Source organism: Corylus avellana, chromosome 1 (assembly GCF_965113065.1).
Source record: "Corylus avellana chromosome 1, dhCorAvel1.hap1.2, whole genome shotgun sequence".
Classification (NCBI taxonomy): Eukaryota; Viridiplantae; Streptophyta; class Magnoliopsida; order Fagales; family Betulaceae; genus Corylus; species Corylus avellana.
Genome location: NC_142490.1, coordinates 9,886,959 through 9,912,503, shown reverse-complemented (window position 1 = coordinate 9,912,503; position 25,545 = coordinate 9,886,959). Strand labels below are relative to the sequence as shown.

At 39.8% G+C, this 25,545-nt stretch overlaps 2 protein-coding genes across 2 annotated transcripts in view; one reads left to right on the top strand and one right to left on the bottom strand.

The window, feature by feature from the left end:
- Window positions 1–15,060, bottom strand: part of ELF9 (RNA binding (RRM/RBD/RNP motifs) family protein) — a 37,904-nt gene extending 22,844 nt beyond the window's left edge. Inside the window, exons 1-4 of the mRNA XM_059582063.2 lie at window positions 14,851–15,060; window positions 12,925–13,035; window positions 12,456–12,590; window positions 12,135–12,370 (exon numbers count right to left, since the gene is read on the bottom strand). Of these exons, the coding sequence (XP_059438046.2) occupies window positions 12,135–12,370; window positions 12,456–12,590; window positions 12,925–13,035; window positions 14,851–14,899 (531 nt within the window). The 5' untranslated portion in view covers window positions 14,900–15,060. The remainder of the gene's footprint in view (window positions 1–12,134; window positions 12,371–12,455; window positions 12,591–12,924; window positions 13,036–14,850) is intronic.
- Window positions 15,061–21,431: 6,371 nt separating this feature from the next.
- LOC148587930 (uncharacterized) lies at window positions 21,432–22,295 on the top strand. The gene is made up of 2 exons (XM_088512414.1): window positions 21,432–22,140; window positions 22,226–22,295. The coding sequence occupies exons 1-2, from the start codon at window positions 21,490–21,492 to the stop codon at window positions 22,229–22,231; spliced, it is 657 nt and encodes a 218-aa protein (XP_088368540.1). The 5' UTR covers window positions 21,432–21,489; the 3' UTR covers window positions 22,232–22,295.
- The last annotated feature ends 3,250 nt before the right edge of the window (window positions 22,296–25,545 follow it).

Below are 25,545 nucleotides of genomic sequence, written 5' to 3'. Positions count from 1 at the left end.
AAAATTTGAATATAGATTCAGGGGCAGAAACAAAATAAATTCTTCTGCCTTCAAACTAAATTTATTTGAGATTGCAAGAGCTTGGCTTCAGTTAGTTACATCCAAAAGTTCGGTAAGCCACATTCGAATATAACAAAAATCATAGAAAGGGACAATAACCAAAGTGAATCAAACATTTGGAAAGTAAGTAAAGTGGATGTTGTTCATACGACTGGTCAAGTTCGCAGCACACCTTTTTTTTTGGGGGGGGGAGGGGGAGTAAAGTACACATGTTGTCCTCAAACTATCACTCCATTGTTAACCCCCCCTCCCCCGCCCAAATTTTGGCCAAAGCAGGTGGCTCACCACCCCTTGGTTTTTTTTTAGTTTTAGTTTTTTTTTAATTTGTAAGGATATTTTTGTCTTGTTGAAAATTTTTTAAGGGTCATTTTTATCTTCTTGGTAGCCTTGGGGGACATTGACATTTTTTGGTAGTTTAGGGGGGAATATTCAAAGGCCCAAACAGCCTTCAGTTTTAATAAACTCAAAGATATACGGGTTTTCTTTAATTTATAGTTTTATGGTTTTATGTCTCATTTTCCTAATTGTTAACTTCCTTTTTCTGAACAGACACTGCTTTATTTCATAGTAGTTACGCTGCCAGGTAGATCGGCAATCACTCATCAACATCAGAAGCAAACAAAGAGAAGAGAATAAAAAAGAAGAAAGCACTACCTCAGGAATCCAAAATAGAAAATTGGGTAATTAACTCCATGCAAGCAAGGAAAAAAGGAATATGATAATGTTGGCAATAAAAAGAACATTGTGGTAGTGGTGGTGCAGTCATGGGGAGAAAATCATAAATAAAACAGAAGGGTAAAAGAGAGAGGATAGACATTTAATGAGCATACAGGGTTCCAACAAGTCCCACAGGAAATTACAAGAATTTGGAAACATGGCAATGGTGGTGAGCAAAGAGAGTGCATTTCCCAACGAATTTGCCAATGAGAGAGACAGCGGCAAAGAGTTGGAGGTTAAGTGTGAGTGTATGACTTGTCATGCCCTCGTAGACCTTTTAAGCATCCATGCTCAAGATGTAAAAGAACACAGATTTTTTTTTTTTTTTTTGATAAGTAGATGTAAAAGAACACAGATGCAACTAAATTGGGTGAAATTGACAGCACTTTATATGAAAGCTAAGACATATACAAGAGAGGAGCAACATAATATTCTTTAGATCAATTAATGCAATTAAAATTTTGTTAATGTAGGACGGATTAAAGGTCGGGGTAGAATGGCCCAATTGCATTCACATTCGAACGGGGGTGCTATCAATTAGGGCTAGCAAAACCGGTAGACACGATTACGACCCGTTAGGACCTGCGACACGATTACCCTATACACAAACACGACCTGTTTAGCTAAACGGGTTAGCGGGTCTGACACGATTATAACACGGAAAATATCCGGATAACCCGACACAACCCGCTTAACCCGTTTAAAATAACCGGGTCATATCGGGTAGACACAATCCGACACGACCCGTGTTCTAAGCACCCGACACGACTCGACCCATTTAAAAAACCTATAATGAAAAATTCTTACAAATTCCATTTACATTGTAAATACATATTATCATAGTTTTTATTGGTCATTTGGTTTCTATTTATGAAAATATTATGCGTTTTGAGGAGTATTTTGTGTTTATACTTGTTTGGTAGTCTTTTACTTGAGACCAAAAGGCAAAAAAGACAAAAAAAGGTCTAGGAATTGTTTTTATTGGTCATTTGGTTTCATAGTGAGCAGCAAAATCTGTGTTTTAATTTGACTTGAGAGAGTCAAAGACATACCGCCATACCAGAGAGGCAGAGACAGAGAGTGCAGAGAGAGAGAGACGCGGCTGACGGCCAGGAGGCCAAGCATGACTGCCAAAGGGAGAAAGAGGCGCAGAGTCGCAGACTCCATCCTCCAGAGGGAGAAGAGGCGCAATGCAGAGATGAGAGAGAGAGAGAGAGAGAGAGAGAGCCGAGAGGGAGAGAGAGGCACGGGCCGTGCAGCGCGGGGGGGGGGGGGGGGGGGGCTGCTGCGATAGTGATTCAGTGAAGACACTGAAGAGGTGAAGGTTAGGGTTAACTTAATCTTAGGGCACTTTAGTCTTTACTTTTTAGGTTTTTTTTTTTTTTTTTTTTTAATATTGGGTCGACCCTCCGAACCTGTTATTTTAAACGGGTCCGGTGAGTCACTCGACTGACCCACTGGGTAGACCCGCCAGACACGAACTTAACCGTGTTTTAATCGGACCCGATTAAGACCCGAACCCGGTAAGCCCAAACCCAATATCTGTTAACATTGTATCGTGTTCGTGTTCGTATCGGGTTCGCGGGTCGTGTCAAAATTGTCAGCCCTACTATCGGTACATTCGAAAGTAAAGGCAGAATAGCCCAATCGCACCACGTTTGAATAAGAGTATGATCATTGCATTTTGGGCGGCCAAGCCGACTCAATCGGCCGCATCTCATTCCCATTTGAACAGGATTGCGACCGGTCGTCCCTAAAGTATTTTTGACAAAACTGATCGGTTTCACTCCTGTTCGAACAGGGTGCAAGTGAAACATATAGAAAGGCATAGAAATGTGCGGAAATCAAGCAATCAACCAAAAAAGAAATGTGTGGAAATCCCGACAGACAATATCATTTGATTTCCTGCATATTTGGGCAGCAATGCACATATGTGAACTTTTCCCTGATTGATCATAATCCCAACCAATTTTCTTCCTCGTTTAGCAATAATCTTAGCATCAATAATCTCAATAAAGATTAGGACTATTCACTTTTATTTAGTATTTCTATCTTTTGTTGATTTTATTGCCTTTTAATATTTAATCTTATTTATTCTCTCTCATGCACACTTTTCTCTCTTCTCTCTCATCCACCCACGCCTGAGGGCAGGCGTGTGGGTGGCGCGTGTGACCTGTTTGGGTGTCTAGCTTGTTAGCTGCTTGGTTAGTGTTATGGCTGAATCGAGGAAGTGGTCAGCGGAGTCCAAGAAGTTTGAGTTACTGATTAAAAGCTCAGGGGTGAGGATTTTTGAAAGAAGCAATAGGATACAAAAAACCATTTTCTTGAAGAAGGATGAGTTGATGTGGTTGGGGCGCATTGTGAAGGACTTGGTGGCAGTGGAAACTACAGAGGTATTTTGGGACCAGTCCAGAGCAGGGTTTCCTCGGATTATTGCGCAAAAATGCTCCAACAGGAATGGACGTTTTCTGACGGTAGAAGAATATGATGGAAGGCAAAGGAGAGGATCGATTATTATACCAGAAGGGCGAGTTGGTCAAGGTTGGGAACGTTTCATCTCGGAGGTGAGTTTGGCTAAGTCTGCACTGTGCGAGGTCAGGGAGGTCACGGTAGATAAGAAGAAGTTCGAGGGGGTGGGAAGGAGGAGTTTCGCGGAAGTGCTGGGGTCGTCGTTGCAACCGGCAGATGACTGTTTTGATGCTTATTCCGAGGCGATAGCCAAGGCTGCTGCAGAGAAGGATAAACAATACCATGCTTCCACGGTTCAGGGGGTGGGTACGTACAAGGAGAGGATTCAGGTGAGGAATGATGGCGGTTGCGTATAGGAACCAATTCTCTGGCGAGGAAGGAATGTGCAACCTGAAGGCAGGGGGGTCTCGGGGTGTGGTTAACAGGTTGACGGCGAGCAGAAATCAGTTTCCGGCGAGCAGGTTGAATGCCTCGGCAATGATGGCAGCTTCGGAAGTTGGAGATGATCACGTGAAGGGATGGGAGGGGGTAGGTAGGCTCGAAGCGCAGGCCTGGTTTCGTGTAAAATCTGAACTCATTAATGCGAAGGAGTCGTTGAACAGGTTGAGGGGAGAGATTGACGTGGGTCTAGAGAGGTTTGATTTTTTAATAAAAAATCTGGAGGAAAGGAGTGGGTACACAAGGTCTGGCGGGGCGTGCGTGTGCGGTATGGCAGGAGGGGTCTCTCTCAAGCAAGGGGAGGCCCAGCCCAAGAAGATTAACTTGGAGGTTAAGGAGTTGGAGGGGGTGGATGGGTCTAAGGGGAAAGAACAATGGCCCAAGAGAAAGTTTAAGGGAAAGAAGGAAGGTGGTGGCTGTGTATAGGCGTAGGAAGATGGGCCTGGGTCTTGGTCAGTCCAGCCCAAGCACGTCTGGTCCAGAAGGGGCAAGACCCAAGGGAGCGCCAGAGGTGTTTAACACGATCGGCTTGCAGGAGGGATGCCGAAGGTCTCCGGCAGGTGACCCAGGTGCGTCGTCATCGGCGGCTGGAGGGACGCAGTCAGAGGAGAGACCGCCGGCTACAGTGGACATTTCTGGTGATGGTCCCGGTGAGCTTCCTGGTGGCAGAGAAGCGGCGAGTCTGGCCGGAATTAGCTGCTGCACGCCGGCGAGAGTGTTTCCGTGCCAGATAAAGCCGGAGATGCCGTTGGAGGTTGCCGCCGGCGAGTCAGAGATGGCCGGCGAGTGTCTCAGTGCTTCGGCGGTCGTGATTTCGGCCGAGGGAGAGTTTCAGTCGAGCCAGACAAGGCCGGAGGGGCCATTTTTTGTCGCTGCCGGTGAGGAAATTGAGTGGGCCGAGTCTGGGGAGACATCTGGAGCTGTTGGAGTACCGGGGATGGTGGTTTTGGGCGGTGGGGATACTGTTTCGCACCAGAAGATGCCGGTGATGATTGGTACAGTAGGGGAGGGCAGTGAGGTGGTTCCTTGGTTTGGCGGTGAAGTGCTCCAGGTTGTCGGTCAGGCTAATGGGGGAATGGGTCAACAGCAGGAACTAAGGATTTCTGGTGGGCTACATATTTGGGATGATGATCCTTCAATTATTGGATTCCGGTGTTCAGGCTTGGTTGAGTCTAGAGAGGCTGGGCAGGAGGTGGTAGCTAAGAGTTGTGGGGGTGAAGTCATTGTTGATGATAGGAGTAAGGAAGACGGGAGGGCAGAGGCGTGTGGAACAGAGGGGCCTTCACCTTTGAACAGCTATGGTCCTAATTCAGGGGATGCAGCAGGCTTTTCCGATTGGGTTATTCAGTGTGCCAATGAGATATATCCGATCGTGGGGATTTCGTTTGCCGGTCATAAGCTGCAGTTGTTAGCATTGTTAAACTCTCTAGAAGAGGAGCGCCGAAATAATGGGATGGTATCTACTTCTAGTAGCGGCACTAAGGGTAAAAGGGAGATAAGAAATTTGGAGTGTTCAGTGAATTATGATGCCAGAAGTGGGAGCTCGATTCGGGGAAGCAGGAAAGGGAGGGGGAATGTAGTTGTGTTATGAAGATAAACATTATCTCTTGGAATGTGAGAGGGTTGAATAAGAGGGATAAGCGCTTGAGGGTGAGTAATTTACTTAGGAATTGGAATGCAGATGTTGTGTGTCTTCAAGAAACCAAGATTCAGGGTATGTCTAGAAGCATTGTTCGCAGTTTATGGAGGCGAAATCATGTGGATTGGTGCTGTTTGGATTCTAATGGGGCCTCGGGAGGTATTTTAATCATGTGGGATACTAGGGTGGTGGAGAAGATTGACGTCTGTATAGGGGATTTTACCCTGGCTTTGTCTTTCAGGAACGTGGCAAATCTCTCTGTGTGGGCGTTTGCAGGGGTGTATGGTCCGAATATTGATAGGGATAGAAGGCTCCTTTGGGATGAGTTGGCAGGCGTTCTTAGTTGGTGGAACTTGCCATGGTGTATTGGGGGAGATTTGAATGTTACTCGATTCCCTAGTGAAAGATCGGGTGGAGCTCGTCTGGATTCTGCTATGATGGGTTTCTCAGATTTTATTTCTGAACAAGGGCTTATGGACCTTCCCCTTGTAGGGGGTGTTTGTACTTGGTCGGTCTCTCAAGACCCTCTGCTATGGTCTAAGATTGATCGGTTTCTTGTTTCTCCAGAGTTGGAAGCCTGGTTTCCAGGGGTGAGGCAGAAAAGGCTCCCACATCTTTGCTCGGATCACTTCCCAATTATGCTTGAGTTGGGGGAGATTTCCCAGGGGAAAAGGCCTTTCAGGTTTGAGAATATGTGGCTTAAAGAGGAAGGGTTTGTTGCCTTAGTGAAACAATGGTGGGATTCTTATGAGTTCCAAGGTACGCCAAGCTTTGTTCTTGCTCGCAAACTCAAGGCCTTGAAGCTGAATTTGAAGACTTGGAATGAGGAGGTGTTTGGTAACATTGAGAGGAATAAGAGTACTCTTCTTGAAAATCTTCGGGTGTTTGATGAGCACGAAGAAAGTAGGGCTTTGAATGTGGAGGAATTAGCGAGGAAGGCCGAGGTTGTTCAAGAATTAGAGAAGTGTACTCTTATGGAGGAGATAAGTTGGAGACAGAAATCGAGGGTGTTTTGGTTAAAGGAAGGGGACAAGTGCACTAAATTCTTTCATTCCATAGCCAACTCTAATAGAAGGTATAATTCGATAGAGAATCTTATGATTGGGGATAATCTTTCTTCAAATCAGGATGAGATTAGTGAGCATATTGTGGATTTCTACCAAAAGCTCTTTGCTGAACAACACAGTTGGAGGCCTTTGGTAGATGGTATCTCCTTGGATTCCATCTCAGAGGGAGAGGCCAGCTGGTTGGAGAGAGATTTTGAAGAGGAAGAGGTTAGAAAGGTCGTGTTTAAGATGAACGGCAACAAGGCTTCGGGCCCCGATGGGTTTTCTATGGCGTTCTTCCAAGCTTGTTGGGAAGTGGTGAGGGAGGACATTATGAGGGTCTTCAGTGCTTTCCATGCTGGCGGGATGTTTGTTAAGAGCCTCAACGCTTCGTTCATTTCGCTTATTCCGAAGATTCCCGGTGCCATCAACCTTAAAGATTTTCGCCCGATTAGCCTTGTGGGAGGTATGTACAAAATTATTGCCAAGGTTTTAGCAAATAGATTGAAGGTTGTGTTGGACAAGATTATCTCCAAGTCGCAAAATGCTTTCATCAAAGGTAGACAGATTCTAGATCTTATCTTGATTGCTAATGAATGCCTTGGTAGTAGGTTGAGATCTGGGGAGCCAGGGGTCATTTGCAAAATGGATTTGGAAAAAGCCTACGATCATGTGAATTGGGGTTTCTTGATGTATTTGCTAAGAAGGTGTGGTTTTGGAGGGGTTTGGTGTTCTTGGATTCAACATTGCATTTCCTCGATGCGGTTCTCGATTATGGTAAATGGGTCTCCTAAAGGTTTTTTTAGTAGCTCCAGGGGGTTGAGACAAGGGGATCCACTCTCTCCTTTGCTTTTTGTGTTTGTGATGGAGGTTCTAAGTAGGATGATTTCGGCGGCGGTTCATGGGGGGTTGTTAGAAGGTTTCAAAATCGGCAACACTACAGTCTCTCATCTTTTATTTGCCGACGACACCTTGATTTTCTGCAATGCTAGGCCTGCCCAGTTACGCTACTTGCGGAGTTTATTCTTGTTGTTTGAAGCTGCTTCCGGGTTGAAGGTTAATTTGGCTAAATCGATGATTATTCCGGTGGGGAATGTGGAGCAAGTGGCTTCGTTAGCCGGTATTTTAGGGTGTGAGGCAGCTCCTTTGCCAGTGAAGTACCTTGGTCTCCCGTTGGAAGGCTCTTATAAGTCCAAGCATATTTGGGATGGAGTGATTGAGAAGATTGAATATCGGTTGGCCAACTAGAAAAGGTTGTATTTGTCGAAAGGGGGTAGGGTCACCCTTATTAAGAGCACTCTTGCTAACCTGCCCACTTATTACTTGTCTCTTTTTCCTATTCCGGTGAGTGTTGCTAAGCGTATTGAGAAGCTTCAACGCAATTTTCTTTGGGGAGGGATAGGCGAAGAGTTCAAATACCACTTGGTGAAGTGGTCGCAGGTTTGCACTCCGATCAAGGAAGGAGGGTTGGGGATCAAGAACTTATTGGTCTTCAACCGCGCTCTTTTGGGGAAATGGTTGTGGCGCTATGGGGCGGAAAGAGAAGCTTGGTGGAGAGTTGTGATAGATGCGAAGTTTGGAAGCTTATGGGGAGGGTGGTGTTCGGTTGAGCCTGGAGGAGCTTCTGGGGTAGGGTTATGGAAGAATATTAGGAAAGGGTGGAAAACTTTCAAAGGCTTTACGAGATATGCAGTGGGGGATGGGTCTAGGATTACCTTTTGGCATGATTGGTGGTGTGGAGACTCAGCTCTCAAGATAGCTTTCCCGATACTTTATAGTATTGCTTGTGCGAAGGAAGCCTCAGTTGCGGATAATGTGGAGATGCTAGGGGGGTCCAACCAGTGGAACGTGAGCTTCTCGAGGGAGGCCCATGATTGGGAGGTGGAGGCCTTTGCCTCCTTTTTCCAGGTGTTACATTCTACAGGAGTGAGAAGAGGGTCGGAAGATAGATTATGGTGGAACCCTTCCAAAAGAGGTACGTTCAAGGTCAAGTCTCTCTTTCTCTCCTTGGCATGCTCGGAAGGGAGGAGGTTCCCCTGGAAGAGTGTGTGGCGGACTCAGGCTCCTCCAAGGGCAGCTTTTTTTGCGTGGTCAGCGGCTTAGGGGAAAATTCTGACCCTAGATAACCTCAGAAAGAGAAATGTGATTGTGGTAAACAGATGTTGGATGTGTAAGAAGAGTGAGGAGACAGTTGATCATCTTCTTATCCATTGTGAGGTGACGTCTGCTTTGTGGAGTGCCTTTTTTGGCCGTTTTGGGTTATCTTGGGTGATGCCTGGTCGGGTTTTTGAGTTGCTAGCCTGTTGGTAGTCTGCAAGAAGAGGGGGGAGTGCTGCAGTTTGGAAGATAGTGCCTATTTGCTTTTTTTGGTGTCTTTGGAGAGAGAGAAATAATAGGTGCTTCGAGGATGTGGAGAGGTCTTTCGAGGACTTTTTATCCTATTGTTTCCATACTCTGTATCTTTGGACTGTAGCGTTTGTTTTCCCGATTTCGGTTAGGTATGATGATTTCCTTGTACGTTTTTCCCTTTCTAGTTAGGTGATCCTCCTTGTATACTTCCAGTGTACTTAGGGGTGCCTTACGCTTTTAATAAAACCAGCTAATTACTTATCAAAAAAAATATTTAATCTTTTGCAATGTTTTCCTTTTAGATGATTTACTTACTCCTTAGGTTTTAGTTTCCATCTTTATGTGCTTTAGGTTGATTTTATAGGAAGACCAATGGATGTATTACAAATCAGCTTTTGAGAATGAAGTAGTGAAATTTAAGTGAAAATGTTCGGTTTCTTTGTTTTTCTAAGCTACTAGTTAGCTTGCTCTTGCAAATAGAAGACATTGTTGCTTATATTTTGTATCTTTCTTGCTATCTACTACGTCAAATGGTATCAGATAAGGCTTTATCCCAATTGATGGCCAATCAACGCAACAGTAGCAATTTCTCTAACAACGTCACTAGTAAGGAAGAGGCTCTTTCAAGAGCCGAATTCTTGGCGTACCACCGTGAGTGCCAGCAAGCACAACGCAAGATGCAGCAAGAGATGCTCTGCAAGTTGTGCAAACTACGGGACACTATCGTGGGACTGACAGGAAACACATTCAGTTTTGCGGTGTTGACAAGTTTCTATACAGTGATTGAATTCGCATACGACTTGTCCATAACCGTAATCCTTAACCTCTGAATCGACAAACAACTTCTTTTTTTTTTAATAAGTAATGTTGTATATATCAAAAAAAGCGCAAAGCACCTCTAAGTACACAAGAAAGTATACATAGGTAACCCACACAAAACACCCTAAAAAATCGAAAAATAATCCAAATCTAAAACCCATAAAAGCCCAATAACAGCCCTAAAAACCCAAAGCCCCTATTGCACCTCAGGGGGGAAGGAAAATACAATTTTAGATCGACAAACAGCCTACAAAGAGAAATTCAGTCATAATGAGGATGATACAGAGACAGAACTGCAATCAGAAAAAACAACCCCTGCAACCACAACCTTTTGAGCCGTCAACCGAGCAAATTGAAAATTGCCCACCACCTCCTCAAACACAATTGCAACTTGTCAATTTAGTCATTGTGATGGAGGAAAATGGAGACATTTTCGGAATAAGCGGTGTGGTCAGCGCAAAGATAGTTGAAGATCACCCTCCACCTCCTCCACAACAAGTGCAACTTATCCATGGAATGGAGGAAAATGGCGACTCCTTGTTTTAACAACCCCCAAAGGAGACACCATATCCAGACGAAAAACCGAGGGCGAGTTTTTTTCCAAGTTGGAGTGTCTGATGTAGGATGGATTCCAGGTCAAGGCAGAATGGCCCGATTGCACCCACGTTTGAACGGGAAGTGCAACCAGTACAATAGGAAGTTAGGGCAGAATAGCCCGATCGCACCACATTTGAATGAGAGAGTGTGATCAGGGGCTTTCAAAAGATCATACCGAGTCAACCGGCTGCAACCCGTCCGACGGGATCGCGATCACAACAAACAGAAAGGCATAGGAATGTGCGGAAATCAATCAATCAGCCAAAAAGGAATGTGTAAAAATCCCGACATACAATATTGTTTGATTTCTTGCAAATTTGGGCAGCAACGCGCATATGAGAACATTTCCCCAATTGATTACAATCCCAACCAATTTTCTTTCGTATTTAGCATTAATCTTAGCATCAATAATTTCCATAAAGATTAGGACTTGGTCATTTTCATTTAGTCTTTCCATCTTTAGTTGATTTTAATTTGCCTTTTAAGATTTAAATGATTTACTTCATTTGTAATGCTTTCTTTTTTTCTTTTTTCTTTTTTATGAGTAATGTTTATATATCAAAAGTGCAGAGAAGCGCAACCCTAGTACACAGGGAATATACAAGGGAAACGTCTAACTAGAAGAAGAGAAAAGAACAAGGAAATCAGCATACCATAAACCGCCATACGTTGGTTTTCTGTGGGGTGAATATTGATCAAATTCGTTCCATTAAAGCCTTGCTTGTATGTTTTGAAGCTGTTTCAGGTCAAAAGGTGAACATGGCTAAATCAGCATTGGTCCCGGTAGGTGATGTGGTCAATATGGGAGAATTGGTTGGTGTTTTGGGTTGTGAAACAGATTCTTTGCCTTTGAAATATCTGGCGCTCCCCTTGGGCGCTTGCTTTAAGGCCAAACCCATTTGGGATGATATTTTGGAAAAGATTGATCGAAGGTTGGCGAGTTGGAAAAGATTATATCTTTCTAAGGGAGGTAGGGTTACTCTTATAAAGAGCACCATCTCCAATCTTCCTACTTATTTTTTGTCCCTATTCCCTGTTCCTACTTCGATGGTCAGGCGTATAAAGAAGCTCCAACGAGACTTTTCTATGGGGAGGTTTAAATGATGAGTTCAAATATCATTTGGTTAACTGGGACAAGGTTTGCTCTCCTACCTCTGAAGGAGGACTAGGGATCAGGAAGTTGAGACTGTTCAACCAGGCTTTGTTAGGGAAGTAGCAGTGGCGTTATGCACACGAGAGAGAGGCTTGGTGGAGAATTGTCGTGGAAGCCAAGTATGGTTCTGAGTGAGGTGGTTGGCATTCTGCTGAGATTTCTAGGCCTCATGAGGTGGGTCTTTGGAGGTATATTAGTAGGGGGTGGCGGTTGTTTTCTAGCCACACCAGATTCGATCTAGGTGATGGATCCAAAATTAGATTTTTGGATGATGTTTGGTGCGGAGAAGCATGTCTTAAGGAAATTTTTCCAGGCCTATACAACATAGCTTGTGCAAAAGACGCGTCTATTGCTGACAATATGGACTCCACAGGTGGAGCTCTTCAATGGAATGTTAGCTTTTTTCGGTTGATTCATGATTGGGAATTGGAAGTGTTAGCCTCATTCTACACTTTGTTGTATTCCCATAGAATGAATAGGGAAGGAGAGGATAAAATTTGGTGGATTCTGTCTAGTAAAGGGAAGTTTGATGTTAGATCTTACTACAATGCCTTGGCTAGCACAGAGGCTAGTCCGTTCCCTTGGAAATTTTCAGTTTCTTTCTTTTTCTAAGCTACTTGTTAGACTGTTCCCTCGAATAGAAGACATTGTTACTACTATTCTATCTTTTGCGCTATCCGCTACATCATCCGTATAGAATACAAAACAAATCCAAAGTTGATTCAAATGAAAGTGTACAAGTTTTTGTTCTACTTCTAAAAAAATTGTTGCTTCCTGGCCAGAATTCCACAAAATCAGGAAAACCTTAAAAAGATTTAAAAGATAATGCATATGCACAAGCACCAACCTGAGGAACCCAAGCTCTAAGACCACGATCCCACTTGTACGTAGTCCCATCATCATCAGCGAATTCTTCCTCCCCATCTGGTGGTGTCGAAGGTCTGTCATGATCAACTTCCCCCAAGTCAACACCAACATTTCCAGAATGAATTTCATTCTTTAACGCTTGTGCCTCTGCCACTGCTTCCGCCTCTCTAACCTCCTTCTGCCATTTCTCAAACTCGTCATCATCACTGGCAGGCACTGCACAAAGTATCATATGGTAAGACTATAATTCAAGAGAAAATCAGAAACAGCAGTCAAATAGAAAATGAAGAGAAGACTTCACCTATAGTTGAATCATCAGCTCTGTGCTGAGAAATTCCAGTCAGCAGCCCAGGGATCGAGGACAATGGCTGCCATTCGCTTCTCCCTTCAGACCATACAAGTGTACTTTCGGAGAGGTACCCATTTAAGAAATGCTCTGTCCAGGCGAAGTAAATAAGCTAAATAGATGTTTCAATAGCTCGTAATACCAATTCAACATGATAGAGATGGAACAATTGTCCTGAAACCGTGCTATTGTTTACTGGTAGAACTGAAATTCAAGAGAGAAGAAAAAAAAAATTAAAATCACTTAAAACAAAAAGGATATCACTATAACAAAATAAACTGGAGGCCCTTCCTCCAGTTTCTTTATTTTAGACACTAAGCCATCCATTCACATTAGCACTAGTTTTAAGACAACTGATCCATCTTTCACATGCTCAGCAGTTTTCTAAAAGAACCATAACATTGTCTACTAATACCACACTTACCACGCAACTCAGAAAAAGCATAAGGGCCAACATTTTGTTGATTTTCACCAAGAATATACCATCCAACTTCAGTAACTGCTTCACAGTTCCCATCAACACTGTGTTCAGCACCTGCAAAATCCAGGAAGACAACATTAAGTTATTCTTGCTTTTCTTGAGCCACAAGACACATTCAAAGATGCATGCACATATATCCGCAACAATCACATTCATACTCACAGCTAAAATCAACCAATAGAAAGTCAGCTGGAACATCTATTGCAGCAGGGTATAGATGGACAATTGATCAGAAAGAAATTCAAATTCACACATTCTAAATTGTTATCTGGATCCTGGAAAATAGTAGATACAAGCCCATACCATCCATTAAGTATACTGGAAATTATCCAGCAATAATATTCATTTTCCAAATACAAAGAAACTTAAATTCTCTCAAGAACACAGATATGCATGTATGTGACTGTGCAATTGTTTTTTTTTATAAGTGATTATGCATGTTTATTGAATGAGAAATGTTACATACCACACCACTATCCCACCACTGTCCCAATATGCTGATGTGGCATTGTCAATCCACCATTGTCTTTTTTTTTCCTTTTAACAACTGCTAATCTAAGAATGGATTCACAATGTCCCATCAGCATAATGGAATAGTAGTAGGATAGTAGTATTACACATATTGAATATAGGATGCTGCAGTTCTGGGTGTGCTCTTCACTTTCTTCCCAAAAGGACCCTCTTTTTACTTCTCTTACAGCCAATGCAAAGAATGGAATCATGATTCAAAGAAAAACATGCATTCATTAAATTAAGAATCAGAATAAAGAACAACTATAATTTTAAAAAAAATTAAAATAAATAAATAAATAATTAAAAAAAAAAAACACCAATCACATCTTAAGGACATAGGCCCCCCGCCAAAACCCAAAATTAAGTTGTCTCTTTTGCACATCTTCATTACAAATAAAACTACAAACTGTTAACCTGAGGCAAATCAACCTCTCACCCAGGTTCTAACCCCATTTGGCACATGAGTTTTATATATATATATATAATCATTAAACAAAAATATAAACAAATGGGCATCGGAAAATCAGATTATAAAACTGTGTAGCAAAATCAACTGAGAATCCACGCAGTACCCAAGAACATAAAACTAATTCATACAACACCACCCTAACCAATTTTATGTTTTTTTTTTTTTTTTTTTGTCTCTCCTCCTCCCTCCCTGCCTCCCACCTTGGCAAACAATTGCTCAGGCTTTCGCCTGCCAACGTGGCCCCAAGGAACTGTTTGCAATCAAGGAGGGTCGAACATTAGACCTGATGCTTCTTGAGGCACCAAGACTAAGTGACTTACCACTCAAGCCATTACCTTGGGGGTTAAAAGTTAACCTTGGCAAACAATATAGAACCGAATAGGTATAAAAAAAAAAATCCACTAAAACATGGAAAGTAACTCAATTCCTAAATCTTTTTTTTTTTTTTTGGTGTGTGTGTGTAATAAACAAACCCAACTTAACCCTAACCCAATCGTACTCAGCATTATATGAATGCAAATAACAAAAAAAACCCAAATAGGTATAACAAATTTTCTCTAAAACACGAAAATTCATACGATTCCTCACCAACCAACCCATCTGCTAATTTTTCATTTATTTATCTCTCCCAACAAACCAAACCGTTACTTAATCCTGTAAAACCCTAGCACTCACCTTTCAATTAAGAGTCAGGAAAATGAAATAAATTGCAAAATAGGTATCAAATAATTTTCCAGGAATTAAAATGCTTCGTCCTGATCTCTATGATCCTAAATCTAATCTTAGGGTTTGCACAGCGAATAATTATACTATATTAACAAAAAATTTATAAAAATAAAGGAAAAACAAAATTTGATCAAATTTAATTGCAAATAATAAGCGCGCACCAGGGTGTTGCTCTTGGTGGTTAGCCTCAAAGCCGTTTTTGGACGACATCGTTTTCGAATCCCTGCAGTTTGGTGTTCTTCGGTGATATATGAAAGAAGAGAAACGAATGGGGTTTGTTTGGTTTACAGATGTTCCTGTTTGTATAAATATGCGGGAACAACGATGTTCTTGCACCCAGACGAGGATGTCCGTATCCTTCTTTTTTTTCCTTATCAGGATGATTATGTGAATCACTACGTTGCCCTAGTAATTCGGGTGCGTATCAAGAAAATAGAGCTTTTAAGTCCAAAAAAATATTTTTTAACATAAATTTTATTTATTTTGATCATTTTTAGGCTTTTTAGACTCTTAAAAGTGCTTTTAATTGTTTTACCAAATGATTTTTTTTTTTTCAAACAGATTTTTTGAATGTTAAACGCATTTTTAGGCTCCTCAAAATTTCAAACAAGCCCTAATTCCTAAGTCGATTTGACTCGCAAGTTAATTTGATATTTATTAATTTAACTCGTTTAATTAAATATATCAAATTTTACAACCTTAACACGACCGCCTTTTTTTTTTTTAACATATTGATGATTTCATTCCTTTCAAATCATAGAAACAAACAAGAGTATAAAACTCTAAAGAAAAAGAGCAGATTGCTCTAAAGTGACAATATTAAAAATACATTAAGGAGATTCCTCCATCCAAATACGCTCATTGGTGCAATTAAGTGCAAACTTTGCTAAACAATGGGCCTCTGTATTTGTTTCTCACTTCACATGAGAGACCATCCAACTCCGAAGCATCCGTAAAATCAAACGGACATCATCCACAATTTGATCGTAAGGCCTCGAATTGTTTCCTTGATCTCTATAGCTTGAACCACCAATAGGGAATCACCTTCTAGAATAATATTCTAAATACCCAAATCCCTACTAAATTCCACATCTACTAAAGCTGCCATAGCTTCCGCAATCACAGGTTCTTGAAGAGCATTAAGTCTCTTACTTTGGGCTGCAATGACAAAACCTTTATAGTCCCAAACTATTATACCACAGCCCAAACATTTTTTATGCTTATCAACAGCAACATCCCAATTCACCTTATACCTACCAAAAGGAGGTTTTGCCCATCTCTCCATACCAATTGACGCATGGTGCAGCACATCTACAAATTCCTCACCTCTACCAGACACTTTTGCAAATTGGGAAAGAGTTAAACCTACCTCCTGTACAAGTCTACTAGGATGAAGGAACTCTCCACCATGTACAATTGTATTCCGTTGTGCCCATATCCTCTTCGCAATTACAGCAAACAGACTCATCTCCTCACCATTACACCTCAAAAGTAAACTGTCCACCACATCCAAAAATGTTATGTTTTGCGCTTGGGTTTTTTGAATTCTCCTATCACACGCACCCCATACATCCGTCGATGAGGGACATTTCCATAATATATGCATCATAGTTTCTTGTTCCCGTTCACAAAAAATACACAAATCTTCATCAACAACTCTCCTCTGCAATAATTTTTCTTTCGTCGGGAGAATATCAGCACATGCACGCCATAGAAACACCTTAGTGGCATTTGGAACCCGTAAACTCCAAACTGCTTTCCACACATGCGTATAACCCGACCTAGATGAGCCTTCTCCTTTTTGAGAATTGATCATCTCATTTTCCATGTAATAGGCACTTCGTACAGTAAATAAGCCAGTATTAGTTGACCTACATATCATCTTATCTACATGGCTATATCTACTTAATGGAATGCTACAAATAGTCTCAAGTTCACTAGTACTAAAAATCTCCTGTATCAACTTAGTGCTCCAACCTCCTAAGTCCTTATCCTTTAGTTCCTCCACTTTCGCACATGCATCTAGTCGTGTACAACGGGACTGGAACGCAAAAGCCGTAGGTGTTGGTAACCATTTATCATGCCAAATCCAAACTGTACTTCCATCCCCAATCCGCCAATCAAGTCCCATTTTGAGAAGGTCCCTTGCCGAAAGGAAACTATGTCAAGCATACAATGGTCGACTTCCAAGTTTTGCCTCTAACATAGATCCACATGGATAATATTTAGCTTTAATAATTCTTCCTGTCAAACTCTTCGGATTCTGCAATAACCGCCAGCATTGTTTGGCTAACAATGCTTTGTTAAAACAAGTCAGATTGTGGAACCCTATACCTCCTTGGGATTTAGCAAATCCCATTTTCTCCCAACTTATCCAGTGGATCTTCCTATCTTTCTCCTTGTGCCCCCACTAGATTTTTTGCATAAGAGAATTAAGCTCCCTACACAATTCTTTCGGAAGGAGGAACACACTCATACTGTAAGTCGGGATAGCTTATATGACTGCCTTGAGAAGTACCTCTTTGCCTGCTTGAGATAAAAATGTCGTCTTCCAATCCCTGATTCTCCGTTTAACTCTCTCTACTATAGACTGAAATTCACTCACCGGTGCTTTCCCTACTAATTTAGGTAATCCCAGATATGTATCAAAATGCTGTGAAACAAGAATACCAACCAACTAAATCATGAAATCACGAACCTCCTGCCTTGTATTTCTACTAAAGAAAATAAAAGTTTTGTCTTTATTAAGCCTTTACCCTGAAGCCCTCTCATACACATCTAAAATCCCCGACAAACATTCCCAGTCTTCCCTAGTTGCCTTACAAAAGAGAAAACTATCATCAGCGAAGAATAAGTGATTGAGCTTTGGTCCCCCTATAGACGTGGGAACACCTTTTAAAACCCATGTGCATTCAGCTCTCTAAAGTAATGAACTCAAGGCCTCTGCACAAATCAAAAATAGATATAGAGATAGAGGATACCCCTGACGAATTCCTCTAGATGGCTGAATGTGCCCCACCGGCTCACCATTGATAATAATGGAATATTGAACCGTAGTAATACATTTCATGATCAACTCTACCCACTTCAAATCAAACCCCATTCTCTTCATTACCTTAGCCAAGATCACCCACTCCACCTTGTCATATGCCTTACTCATATCTATCTTCAAGGCCATAAATCCATACTTTCCCCACATGCGAGAATGCATAGTGTGTAATGTTTCTTAAGTAGCTAAAATGTTGTCAGAGATAAGACATGTAACATCCCCAGCCCGTTAAGGCTGAGTTTGCCACTTTTCTTCTTTTACAACAAAAGTTTTTGCAAAGATCTATAAGGTCTATCAGAGTACTTGATTTTAAAGGATACGAAAAATGTATAAAACATTATTCAAGAGATTTTATTACAAGCGAAATTAGAAAACATTAAACTTTAGTTGCGGAATATCATATCATTACAATAACTTATATGAAAAGACTTTGAAAATTAATAATTATTCCCACCCCATTCCGGCCTCCTATTCCAGCATCCTTTCTACCTGAAAACAAGAAATAAAACTGAATGAGCCCAAAGGGGGCCCAGCAAGTAAAATCCACAACCATAAATAGTTTTACTCCTTGTTCTCAGTTTTGAAAATCATTTTCGCAAATAAATATAATTATAGCCATAATAATATCTGTATGTACGGTTGCATCTCCCGTAACATATACCTACTATTACATCTAGTAATAGATCATCGTTGTAAATCATCTTTATAAATCATCATCATAATGCATCATTATAAATAATCTCTGTAAATCATCATAGCATATCATCGTTGAAAATATAGTATCATTTTCTCATAATAAGGCCCATGTACACTATTACCCCTGTGCACGAGGGTTGCGGGTCCTGTGACCATGGCACTGAACTGAGGCCTCAGCCATGCCCGACCGTCAATTAACTCTTTCTTGGTGCACTCAACGGTCTAGTTGATGGAATACCACCTTCTGGCATAGCCTCCTTCAGTGGTTTCGCCTCCATCCGAGTATCGGTACCGAACTCTCATCTTATCTTATCTTGGGGCCAAAAATACTCTCCTCCATACATGTGCCCTCATTTCATAAACATTTATCTCATCTCTTGTACTTTTCTTTGTACTTCTTTTGATGCATCTTAGGGCAACATGTAGGAGGGTTTATCATCATTTTTCTTTCTTATAATCATCATCATTTCTCAACTTTCTTTTCTTAAAATGGAAACTTTTCCAAATATAAACTTGTTGTGCTTAAAAAGCCTTTAAAGAAATATAAACTTTCTAAATAATTCTTTTAGAAATTCTTCATGCATGCAACATAACTTCATAATACGTAAATAAAATAATCATTTACAATTTACTAAAGAATGAATAAATAGCATGACATGAAGTAACTTTAGAAGGGGTAGTGAATTTACTTACCTCTAGACTGAAGCTAAAAGTGGTATGAAGGAATCTAGTTGCTCCAATATGACTAACACCACTAGTATATCTTTTGAAACTAATTTCTAAAGTCTGCTATCTCTTGTGTTCTTTCTTTCTTGTAGCGCTTGGTCTCGCCCTTTCTCTCTCTGTTCTGAGTAAACACTCTTAGAAAGAAGAAAGACCGAGTAAAAAGCGGAAGAAGGAAGAATATATGCAAGAGATGGGAGAGGAGATGAGTGGTGAAAATTCTGAAGGAGAAGAGCTCTATTTATAGGAGAAAATCAAATACTATTCCACCAACCCTACACTATTCCACCAACCCTACACTATTCCACCAACCCTACACTATTCCACCAACCCTTTACTATTTCACCAACCCTATACTATTCCACCAACCCTACACTATTCCACCAACCCTATACTATTCTACCTTCAATTTACAATTATACCCTCATTCTATCTTCAATTTACAATTATACCCTCATTTTACTATTTCACCAACCCTATACTATTTCAACAATTACCATTCTCTAATTACCACTCTCTCATAAATTTCCCAAGAATTAAAATCCTTAGCTATAATGGATATTAAAATAACATCATTATCAAAATAATCTATTTAAATAGCTTTGAAAATTCTGGGACACTACAATCTTCCCTCCTTATTAGAATTTCGTCCTCGAAATTAAAACCTATAATATTATCGTCCAATCTTCAAGTTGAGGGATTCAGATAATATTCCTTTCAATCCTTCATCAAAGCTTACTCTCTTTTATCATATTGAAATTCCATCTCCTTCTTCTTATTCACAGTCTAAAGTCTCAATTTCTGCAATCATTCATCAATTCACACTAAAATCTTACCTCAAAATCTTTTCCATTGTTTCTTTCCAACCTCAATAACAACAATCGAGTTATTCATCAACAGTCTACAATCAAGGTTTAAACATCAAATTAATAAATAGTTCATACCTCCAATCATCATAGTCCTCATTTCAAGCCTGCAATAATTCTCTCGATCTAATTTAATCAATCTTATCAAAAAGGTATAAAAATCATCCCCGCCTATATTCTCTTTAGTATCTCAGTATTCCAAATCATGCATACGAAATTTTAATATGATGCTCTAATAATTATTAACTTCTCACCATCATAAACCTGTAAAAGTAAATAGCACCAACATTCAAACATCATTACATGAATATACCTCAGAAGTGACATCATAATTCGATTCATTCTAAATACACAACCGTTTCTATTTTCTCATCCCAACTTTTGTGTTGATGCTACAATATCAGCGAAAATCTTTCAGTACTACATCTTTACTTGATAAATCATAACTCAATAATAGAAACTCGTAATTATGATTTCAACTCAAACGAAATACACGATTTCATCAAATGTAAGATTCTCATCCATTCTTGACTAATACATGCTGTGCTTTGCTGCGTTCTAGAGATGAAATTGATAAGCAAGCAAAGTAGGATATGGGTAAGTTTCCAAGCTGGATGTCCCAAAACACTCATGTTATAATTTCTCTCCCTTGGGTCTTGCAAGGTCAAGAAGAGAAAAGAGAGAAAGATAGTCCTGTTGCTTTCTAGAAATGAAGATTTGAAAAGCATTTCAGGACATGGCATGTATGTGAGACTTTCAAAATACCCACATCGGATGCTCTCTCTCTTCTGTCATTTACGAAGACTGAGAAGGAAAGAGAGATATTTAGCCTGAGAAGCATGATCAAGGATAATCTTGCTTCATCAGGACATGATCAACGATAATCTTGCTTCAATGGTTTACTACTGAGAGTATAAGGAGTTGGGTTTGTGAATCAAATCGTGAGGCTGCATTTTTCTCTTGAGGACACGCTCAACTAGGAGGAAAAGTCGAGCTTTCATTGTATGGAAGGCTATTAACAGAAGATTTCAGGCGAAGGGGTATGATCAGAAGGCATGTGTTGCAATGGAGAAAGAGGTGGGAATTTATAGGAAAGATTTCTGGTAATGAACGAGCGCGTGGTGCGCGTTGGCATGACAATTCATTCAGTTGCCCACGCATGGTATTTGAAGTCGTTGATTGAACAGTGGGTTTGAAAAATGAGCTCAGTCGAATTTATGACAGGAGACAAGATCCTACTTCCACGGGATCTTTTGACAAAATTTTCATCGCGGCCCGAGGTCGCCTAACGCTTTGTTGTTTACTGTTTATTTCATCTGAAGTGAAAAATTCCTTTAAAGCCACTCGTCTGCTGCTTCCAGAAACTTCACAAAATTTCTTCAGTTCCTAACGTTTAGTCTCTTCTCAGTACTTCATCTCTCCCAATTTCTTCGTATTCTCAACTATTTTTCCTTACTCTCCTAAATATGGGAGTATCATCATCATCCGTTAACAACCTCGATTTGAATGTTGCTCCTGCAGCACAACCCATTGTTATGCCTGACGTGCAACCGGAGGTGCCTGTTGTTCCCCCTGAAGTGTCTGCTATTCATCCCGTCGTACCTGTTACACACCCTAATGAACCTGCTGCATATCCTAACGTATGGCAGCCAACTTTTGTCTTTGACAATCGTCCTATCACTATTCACGATTCTGTCATGCTCCATGATTCTACTGCTGTAGCAGTGGCCAAAGGTTTCGTAATTCCACGGGATCAAACGTTCTTAGCTGATAGGTCGGATACTGATGCTATTAATAACTCATTGGCATTCAGTATCCAAGGTGCTGCTTCAGTTTCTGACATGGCACAACGTTTGAGTGCCAGAAATGTTGAGCTGAAAGTCTCAAGAAACCAAATCGGGGTCTTACAGCGACTGCTCAAATACTACAAACGAAAACACGTGGATTTGAAGCAGGAGAATACTCAGCTGAAAAAGATGATGTTATCTTACGCAGAATACTTGGGACCAAAGATGCTAGAAATGGAGAAGAATACCGAACGTCTCCAGCGACAGCACGAAAAACTCCGGGTCGATGTTCAGGGGTGTTGCAAGTCTCTCCGCACACGCTCTAGTCAGGTACCTCATTAGAAATAAATATTCTCTTTGATAATTCAATTATATAAATATACGATTATGCTCATACTAGGTTTTCTCTGTGCAGAAATAATCTTCCTGGAGCAGCTCTGAGGAATCATCTGCTCATCATTACCACGTATCTCTTTATGCAACAAATTCCCTTCTCTTTTTTTTTTTTTTTTTTTTTTTTTTTTTTTTTTTATGGACACTGGTATGTAATATTATAAGGAGCTTGTTCTCCAAACATTTCTTTTCGTAATCATTCAGTGCTCATTCAATATTCATTATGAAATCATTCTGTCATTGTAATAACTTCATTTAAACAAACAATCTGTTTAAAAAAGTTAATCACTCAATAAAACATCTAAGTATGCACCATCACATGTTTTCAACCTCTAAAATACCTTAATATCATTGAACATATATCTTATAAGAGAAATTTAGATCATGTCACTATATTATATCACTGTATCATATTGTCTTTCAACTCTTACCTTTATGCTTCAATTTACCTCAAGAATAATAATCCATTATCTTTACTTAGTAAAAGAAAATTATATCAAAAGCTTTGGCATGTAACTAAAATTTCTCATAATTTCATATCCACTAATGCCTCAAAATTTAAATATTATCCACAACCTAGGAGCATCAATTCATCCTCAAAACTTTAAGCATCACTTCAATATAATTTACCTCAATTACAGAAAACCTAGCACCTCAAATTCTAAGAATCACCTCAAAGATTTCATGAATTGTACCTTAAAGTCATCACAATCATTTGAAAATATCAAAATCCTTAAACCACAACTTTATATATCAAAATATCTTATAGATTCTAGGGTATACCTCATTTGCATTTATCCCTGCAATACTTAGGCATTCACTTCATGCCACTACGTAATCCTTATTCATCAATCCATATATTATAACATCAATCATAGTATCATTATTGTCATCGATCAAACCTTAGCCATTACCAAAAACTCATATAAACTCTTATATCATTAATTCAGTTCAAGAATCATTTCACAACCGACATCCATAAGACCATTCATTACCAAATCACTTACACAATTTGTCTCACAACCTAAATCCATAAAACCATTTTGTCGCCAAGTTAATTTCACAAATCATCTCGCAACCTAAATCTATAAAATCATCATACGATTTTTAAATCATGATCAATAATCTTTTCTAAATCCTCGAGACACCTTAAAATATACCCTTATCAATCGATACTCTAGAAAACTGCCGCAAATCCAAATAGGCAGATACTATGGATCACAACCTATCTATAAAATAAAAATTCATCTCCGTCATTAACATGATCACAATAATAAAATCCTCCAAATTAATCACACTAGGATGATTTTTTTTTTTTTTTTTTTTTTTTTTTTTTTTTTTAACAAAAAATTAACCATTAGAAAAATGCTCATGCATTATTTAGTAGAGACCACACAACAATGCACACTCTACTTGGCCGGAATGTGGCTTCTCATTAAACCCCCCAATTTTTTTTTTTTTTTTTTTTTGAAAAGTCTGCCAGAACCTTATAACCTTTGCTCTGATACCAAAATTGTAACATCCCCAGCCCGTTAAGGCTGAGTTTGCCACTTTTCTTCTTTTACAACAAAAGTTTTTGCAAAGATCTATAAGGTCTATCAGAGTACTTGATTTTAAAGGATACGAAAAATGTATAAAACATTATTCAAGAGATTTTATTACAAGCGAAATTAGAAAACATTAAACTTTAGTTGCGGAATATCATATCATTACAATAACTTATATGAAAAGACTTTGAAAATTAATAATTATTCCCACCCCATTCCGGCCTCCTATTCCAGCATCCTTTCTACCTGAAAACAAGAAATAAAACTGAATGAGCCCAAAGGGGGCCCAGCAAGTAAAATCCACAACCATAAATAGTTTTACTCCTTGTTCTCAGTTTTGAAAATCATTTTCGCAAATAAATATAATTCTAGCCATAATAATATCTGTATGTACGGTTGCATCTCCCGTAACATATACCTACTATTACATCTAGTAATAGATCATCGTTGTAAATCATCTTTATAAATCATCATCATAATGCATCATTATAAATAATCTCTGTAAATCATCATAGCATATCATCGTTGAAAATATAGTATCATTTTCTCATAATAAGGCCCATGTACACTATTACCCCTGTGCACGAGGGTTGCGGGTCCTGTGACCATGGCACTGAACTGAGGCCTCAGCCATGCCCGACCGTCAATTAACTCTTTCTTGGTGCACTCAACGGTCTAGTTGATGGAATACCACCTTCTGGCATAGCCTCCTTCAGTGGTTTCGCCTCCATCCGAGTATCGGTACCGAACTCTCATCTTATCTTATCTTGGGGCCAAAAATACTCTCCTCCATACATGTGCCCTCATTTCATAAACATTTATCTCATCTCTTGTACTTTTCTTTGTACTTCTTTTGATGCATCTTAGGGCAACATGTAGGAGGGTTTATCATCATTTTTCTTTCTTATAATCATCATCATTTCTCAACTTTCTTTTCTTAAAATGGAAACTTTTCCAAATATAAACTTGTTGTGCTTAAAAAGCCTTTAAAGAAATATAAACTTTCTAAATAATTCTTTTAGAAATTCTTCATGCATGCAACATAACTTCATAATACGTAAATAAAATAATCATTTACAATTTACTAAAGAATGAATAAATAGCATGACATGAAGTAACTTTAGAAGGGGTAGTGAATTTACTTACCTCTAGACTGAAGCTAAAAGTGGTATGAAGGAATCTAGTTGCTCCAATATGACTAACACCACTAGTATATCTTTTGAAACTAATTTCTAAAGTCTGCTATCTCTTGTGTTCTTTCTTTCTTGTAGCGCTTGGTCTCGCCCTTTCTCTCTCTGTTCTGAGTAAACACTCTTAGAAAGAAGAAAGACCGAGTAAAAAGCGGAAGAAGGAAGAATATATGCAAGAGATGGGAGAGGAGATGAGTGGTGAAAATTCTGAAGGAGAAGAGCTCTATTTATAGGAGAAAATCAAATACTATTCCACCAACCCTACACTATTCCACCAACCCTATACTATTCCACCAACCCTACACTATTCCACCAACCCTACACTATTCCACCAACCCTTTACTATTTCACCAACCCTATACTATTCCACCAACCCTACACTATTCCACCAACCCTATACTATTCTACCTTCAATTTACAATTATACCCTCATTCTATCTTCAATTTACAATTATACCCTCATTTTACTATTTCACCAACCCTATACTATTTCAACAATTACCATTCTCTAATTACCACTCTCTCATAAATTTCCCAAGAATTAAAATCCTTAGCTATAATGGATATTAAAATAACATCATTATCAAAATAATCTATTTAAATAG

What these genes read in the sequence shown, in the direction of transcription:
- LOC148587930 (XM_088512414.1), top strand. Translation starts at nt 21,490, where the DNA reads ATGGGAGTATCATCATCATCCGTTAACAACCTCGATTTGAATGTTGCT.